We start from the raw sequence: 7,392 nt of genomic DNA on the forward strand, positions 1-7,392 counted from the left end.
CTGCCTCTAACACGACAAACTCGACGCCAGAGGTGTTTTAGAGTCTGTATGTACTGAGAAGAATTTACCGTTTCCCCTCGGTCCAGAAAGTCGGTCACATAAACTCGGTGAGCATCCCCAAACACAGTCAAAAGAAGTTTTTGGCGGATGGTTGTGTTTTGAACTTTTTCGCCTGAGGAGAAGACGGATGTCGATATTCAGCGCTCTGTCTTTTCTCTTCCGGGTCGTAACGATGGACCCATGACTCGTCCCTCGTCCCAATATTCAAAAGAAAGTCGTCTCCTTCGTCACGGTAGCGCTGCAAAAGTTGCTTGCAGCATTCCAATCGACGCTGTTTGTTCTCGTCTGTGAGACGGCGTGGTACCCATCGTGCACAGATTTTACGGTATCCCATTTGTTCAATAGTGAAGCCTACACGTTCCTTGGATATTCCAATATGGTTTGCGATACGCTTTTGAGTGATTCGCCGGTCATTTTGAATCAAATCGTCGACGAGTTTGCGATGATTACCGTCTGTGGCAGTGATCGGACGTCCGCTGCGTGTTTCATCAACAATTATGGCTTTTCCAGGCTCGCAACCACGAAATTTTATTACCCATTGATTTACAGTAGACCTATCAACAGCACCGTCACCATAAACAGCCATTAAACGACGACGAATCTCAGTAGGAGTCACTTTTTCAGCAGTTAAAAATTCGATAACAGCATGCTGTTTAACTCTCGTTGACATAGCACTAGAACACGTCTCCATACTTCCGCTTCTCGAAATACACTGGATGAAAGCAACGACCTCAAACCTGCGCATGCGTATTGAGGGGTATGTTACTTCCACATGCCACCTGGCGCGCTTCTGAAGTTCATTTCGTTCGCTCTCTACAAGCATGTGTGCATTACTTTTCAGCCTACCTACGTGTATGCAATCATTTTAGTGCATTGGCTCAAGTACTTTGTGGAATGCTAAGATAGAATATTTTATGCTTAGTGCTGCATATTTTAAGAGCTGATACATCATAGATCTGTACACCATGATCAATTAGTTGCTATTCCTTCATATTTGAGATTCTCATTTTTAAATTTTTGGCCAGAGCTTGTCTGTAATAATGAACTTTTCATGGGTTTCTGCAGGCCTTTAGCATATTTGAGGGTATTATGTTAAAAAGACAATGACTGCTTCCATCCATATTTTCTCCATTTGGACTTTCACCTACTATCTTATCATTTCTAACTTTCAACTTTATTTTTGTCCATAACTGAAGTGCAATACAATTGGACATGTCAAGGAATAATAATGAATACATCACACGTCAAAGTCACATAAAACTTATACAGTGATTTATCACTATAATATAGCAACTGTTAATAGAACCATAATAAAAAATACAGAAGGCCAAAAGAAAAATGTCAGTAACATAAAACAAGTAAACACAATATTAAAAATTGTAAACCAAAAGACAATCAACAAGCTAGTCATCAATCCCAACACTGGTTTAAAAATTTTTGAAGAGAAGAGAAAGCACTGCACAGCAAATAATTCTTTAGTTTCCTCTTAAAAACATTGAAATTGTTAATGCTTCTCAATTCAGTGGGAAGGCAATTAAATATTTTAGTTCCCATATTAATTACACCTTTTCTGCAACGATCGGTATTACAAAATTGGACATACAAATTATGTTTATGTAAGGTATTGTAGCTGTGAATGTCAGAATACTGAGTTGTATAGTTCTTATACGTATTGAGTGTGAGTTGCCCAGCTTAGATTGTCAGTAATACAAATACCCAAAAATTTTATATTTGATGAATAATTTATTTCCTCATTATTTAAGCAAAAAACAGGTGTGTAGGTTGGAGTATGTCGTCTTCCCTGAAAGAATAATACTTTGGTCATATCCGTGTTTATCATCATCATCACTGGCACAAGCCCTTCGTGAGCCCTGGCCTACCTCAGGATTGCTCGCCATTCTTCTCCATTCGATGCTACGAGTACATTCCTCCAGTTCTTTACAGACAAAATTCTTATGTCCTGACACACACATTCTTCCCATCTTAATCTTGGTCTTCCCACTGGTTCCTTCTGGTTTAGTATTAAGCATTTTCTTAATCATTCTATTCTTGCTGGCACATATTAAGTGTCCAGCCCATTCGAGCCCTTTCACCTTTATAAATCCAATAATGTCTGGTTCATTAAATAGTTTGTATAGCTCATGGTTATACCTCTTCCTCCATATTCCATTTTCTTCCACTGGTCCAAAGATATATCTCAAGATCCTCCTTTCAAGCATACTTAACAGTGTTTCATCTGATCTTGACAGTGGCCAGGTCTCAGAGGCATAAGATAGCACTGTTCTTATAAGTACTTTATGCATCATAGTTTTGGTTTATCCGTGTTTATTATGAGAAGATGATTTTCATGGAACTAATTTACTAATTGATTCCTAACATTTAGGATTTTTTTTTTGTTTAATGATAAAATATTATTGTCAGTAAGTAGTATATTTATATCATCAGCAAATAATACGACCTAAGCCTCATGAATAGCTAGGGACAAATCATTTATGAACAATAAAAATAACAATGGTCCCGAAACAGAACCTTGAGTGATGAGGTAAATGTCTTTAAATTAGAGGTCTTTTGATCCACATGTTGAATTTCAACAAACAGTTCTGTCAATGAGATATGAACTCATCCATGCATGAGTTATCCCTCTCAGCCCATATAGCTCCAGTTTTGCAAGTAGTAGATCATCATTAATAGCATCAAAAGCCTTTGATACATCTGAAAATATGCCCAAGGCAAATCGTTTGTTATATGAAGCTTTCTGACTTTTCATGGATAAAAATTTGGATTGCAGTAAAAAGTAGACTTGTTCTTTCTGAAGGCATTTTGAGCATCCAAGATCAAGTAGAATTTATCCAAGAAACTCGCAACTCTGTTATACATTAACGTTTCAAGAATTTTAGGATTGAAATTGGTCTTTAGTTGGAAATTTCTTGTTTCCGTCCTTTTTTAAAAATGGGCCGAACTTTAGCGATCTTCATTAGGTGTGGAAAGGTACCAGAACTTAATGGCAAGTTAAATTTAAAAGTTAAGGGCTTTTTAATAAACTGTGTACATTGTTTGACTATCACTTTCGGAATTTCCTGATTCCATCTTTATTATTTGCCATAGTACTTAGTATGGTTCTTTGACCTTAGAATGATTTGGCCATTTTCTCTTTTTTGAGCATCATATATCACTTTATTATAAATTCTCTGACATTTTTATATGTAATTCAAAGCAGAAACAGACAGACATCTTCCTTTTTAACAAACATAATGATTGCAGCCTCTGTCTGGAGACATTTGTCCCTTGAGTAATCCATCCTGATCTATTCCCTTTTTTTATTTGAGACTTGTTTTAGAGGGAAAAATATGCAAAAAACGCTTAAGAAACTTAGTTAAAAAGGAACTGTAGGCTCTATTTACATCAGATTGAGAATAAACATCATAGTTCAGTGTTTAACTGACTGTTAAAATTGGCAGTACTTCTTTTTACAACATATTCCGAAAGAGTGGAAGGGCTATTTACATGTATGTTCATGGCCAATGCAAAATGATCAGAGAATCCAAATTCCACAACCTTTGTAGTTGAGTGATAGGATAGTATCTTATTCCTGATCATGACATCTATCAAAGAACATGAATTAGAAGTGACTCTCGTTGGACATGAAACCGTATTTTGTAAATTGTTAGATAACAGTAAACTTAATAAAGCCTTCTGATGGGTATTTTCCTCTAATAGATTGATATTCCAATCACCACACAGGACTAAAAGACATCCCCTTATTGATACCTTATTTACAGCTTCATCTAACAGTTCAAGGAAAGTTTCCTTGTTACTATTTGGGGATCTGCGTATATATAAACAACTGTGATTTTGAAATCGACTAGTTCAGTGGCTGAAATTTCAAATACCTTTTCCCTTCCTAGATTCTTCAAGAAGGGAGGCTCTCTAATTTTTAGTTCATATAAAGCAAATATACAAGAGCCCCCATGCTTGCCTATATTTCTACAGAAGGTATCCGCCAATTTATACTGATCAGTATTTATGTGTATAAGATGATCCCTTATAAGCCAGTGTTCCAAAAAGCATAAGATGGCGGGCTCTGATAACCATGAACTCAACAATGCATTCAAATCCAATAATTTGTTACCGAGACTCTGAACATTATCGTGTAAAATACCCAAATTATTAAATTTTTGGGATCCATCACTAATGGAATTGAAGACAGTCCGATGTGGTGGGTGGATCTACCCTAAAAAATCCTTATTACGTTTTTGAGGTTTATGTCAGGTTCTCTTAGAAGGTAACACAGTCATTTCCTGTTTATCATGGTCAACTTCAGTTCCTCTTAGATTAATTGATTCACGTCATGAATCAACCTGTTCACCAACCATAACTGAACTGATACTCTCGTGAGATACCTGAGCTGTCAGCACATGATTTTCTTCACTTAACTTAGTAATCACATCACATTCATTTTGCTCCACAGAGTCACAATTTTGATAAAGCTGCGGCTGAGACATTTTATCACAGGTGCTCACATCGACTTCCTCTGCACAGGGAAATTGCTCTACAGCGAATAACTGCGTCTCTCCATTTTGTTTTCAATTTAAGGCAATAGGTGGTGGCATTTTCAGACTGATCAAATCATTTATCACAGCAGCGTCACTGTTTTCTGCGTGCTCTTTCCCTCGAGCATTTGAATGAAGCCCATGTGTTGTATAGAGGTCCCTGTCAGAGTCCACTGTTACCACAAAGATTCTGAAACACCTTTTTCAGTTTATCTAAAGTTCTACTGAATACTTGGACTTCATGATTTACACAAGAGTTTGGTTAAAGATCGTGCCTTTGGGGAACTCAGTAATCTCAGAAACAGAAAATGTTGCTGAATGAACTAAGAATAAATAAATAAAGATCATAAAATAGCCTAATAGACAGTCAACATTTATTGCCTATTTACATTAGTGTTTATTAAAATTGGGCGTGCAAACATGCCATATTTATTCATGGAATGTTGCTTTTCACATCCCCCTTCCCCACTCTTTTTTTTGGGGGGGGGCCTTCATGTTGTCACTGATCTCATAATAATTTACAAATCTGCCTATTGACTGCAGTTCATAATAACATTTGTATGTACAGTTACCTTTTGTATAGTGAATAATCACTGGATTGACAACCAGTGTTTTTAAGGAGGTAGATGCCATTTTGAAGGCAGTATTGAGGTAGTCATTGTCCCCTATTAGGGGTATGTAAAAGTGGTTTAAGAAGGGTTAGTTTTTGTCATTGGCCTGGAAAGGGCAGTCTGTAAAATAAGAGGTTGAAGAGTTGCTGGTTGTAATTTTTGGCAGTGGTGTGGTAATGGCTTAGAATGGGGAAGAGATGGAGTATCAGGTTAAGTTAAAAACTGGAACAGCTGCTTGCAGAAAGTGTGTGAATGGGAGGGAAAAGAAAAGTGTGTGTGTATAAGAGACAAATAAATGTGTGAGAAGAGCATTCATCTGTGATCTAATTTTTTTTGTGTACGGGGGGAAAAGGACTGGTTTTAAACTCCTCATTCTGTCATTTTGCCCACTGTTCTAATAATGCCTTTTGTCTTTGATCCAAATGTACATTAGTATACAATTATTATTGTATTATTTCATGATTTATTTAATGGCTGTCTCACCTATGTGGATTTCAGAATATCAATTCAGAAATGATGTGATACCTACATGCGGTGAGTTATGAAAGATTTGGTTCAGTTTAGTTTTTTATTCCAACATTTGTCTGGTCTTCATGGTTGACACAGTGAGGAACTTCATGCATGCAATACTGAGAGATTAAAATCATGGACCTCTTATTATACAGAGCAGTAATACATTGTCTCACATGGGGATTTTAGTGCAATTATCATCATTCTTCCTAATTCTCTGCAGTTGTGTTTCTTATCAAGGTATGTAATTTTCTTTTTTTAATTTCAGCCTTGCACCTTCTCATGTATTACCTGGCTGCATGAGAGACAATTTTTGGGAAATGGGAGACACTGGCCCTTGTGGGCCTTCTTCGGAACTCCATTTCGATCGAATTGGTGGGCGTAATGCAGCTCACCGAGTGAATACCAATGACCCTGATGTCATAGAAATTTGGAATATTGTTTTTATGCAGTTTAATAGGTAAGGCCACATAACACAAAGTGTGAATATGGTTTACCTATCGCTCAGTACAGTAAAATCGTGATGATGCCATGTGAAATGCTGGTGGCAGATAGTATTGATTCTGTGTGTAGATGGATCTGACAGCAGTAGCTTCTTTTGTCAGCTGTCATAATTTTTATGAAACATGCTTTAGAAGAGCTTGAAACCTGTATTTTGTATTTCTCAATATTGGATGTTACAATTTTGTGATGGGGTTGTGAGAACATGAAGAGGAACCTCTAGTGGTTTGTTGTAAACCATGATGTCAGTTATGAATTTTATATTTGTTGTGTTACAGACAGTGTAAACCTCAGGTTCTTTTCTTTGTGTAGAGAAGTAGATGGAAGTTTGAAATCACTTCCCAGAAACCATGTTAACTGCGGAATGGGGCTGGAACGCCTGGTTTCTGTTATCCAACAGAAACATTCAAACTATGATACGGATCTCTTCATGCCTCTGTTTGCTGCAATTCAACAAGTAGGTTGTAATGTTTTGAATGTGTAGTAGTATTGTATGAAATCCTAAGGGAAAACACAAATACAGTGGAACCTCGCTTAACGAGCACCTCTCATAATGAGTAATTTGCATAACGAACAAAACAAATTGTAAAAAAATGACTTGCTTAACGAGCGACATTTTGACGAGAGGAGAAGTCCCGGATTGTGCGCTTGCTCCATCAGTCTTGTTTAGCACTTGTTCCGCTATCATCTTAGTGTCGCTTGTGATCACACATTTTTCCAAACTTGTGTTCAGACATATTATTTGTGATATTTTTTTGTGCAAAGTTTAATAACCCTTGCAAAAATGTCCCCGAAGAAAAAGCTGCAAAAAGACAGCCACAAGAGAATAAGCATGGCTGACCTAGCACGCACATATAAGTACAATCGGTCTACATCAACGATTTGCACGATTTGGAGTTGCATTGTGTTTCACAGCAAGAAGTTGTGGAGGAGAGTTTGTCAGAGGAGGAGGAGGAGGTAACAGCAAAGCAACAATCTTCTGNCATTCCAGGTTGGTTCATTCCACATAGAAGAAAAGATGATGCTAATTCATGCTCCTTAACAATGTATATATAATTTTCTTTGAATAAACGTTATACATAACATTTTTTTAGTATTTTTTTCGGCATGGAATGCATTATCATATTTTACATTAATTTATATGGTGAAAATTGTTTCAC

At 36.9% G+C, this 7,392-nt stretch overlaps 1 protein-coding gene across 1 annotated transcript in view; it reads left to right on the forward strand.

Annotated features, from left to right (window-relative positions):
• LOC111875036 (alanine--tRNA ligase, cytoplasmic) overlaps positions 1-7,392 on the forward strand; it is a 67,786-nt gene that overhangs the window by 3,831 nt on the left and 56,563 nt on the right. Inside the window, exons 3-4 of the mRNA XM_033755696.1 lie at positions 6,000-6,191; positions 6,545-6,689. Coding sequence (XP_033611587.1) covers positions 6,000-6,191; positions 6,545-6,689 — 337 coding nt within the window. The remainder of the gene's footprint in view (positions 1-5,999; positions 6,192-6,544; positions 6,690-7,392) is intronic.

This window comes from Cryptotermes secundus, unplaced genomic scaffold (genome assembly GCF_002891405.2).
Source record: "Cryptotermes secundus unplaced genomic scaffold, Csec_1.0 scaffold1422, whole genome shotgun sequence".
NCBI lineage: Eukaryota > Metazoa > Arthropoda > Insecta > Blattodea > Kalotermitidae > Cryptotermes > Cryptotermes secundus.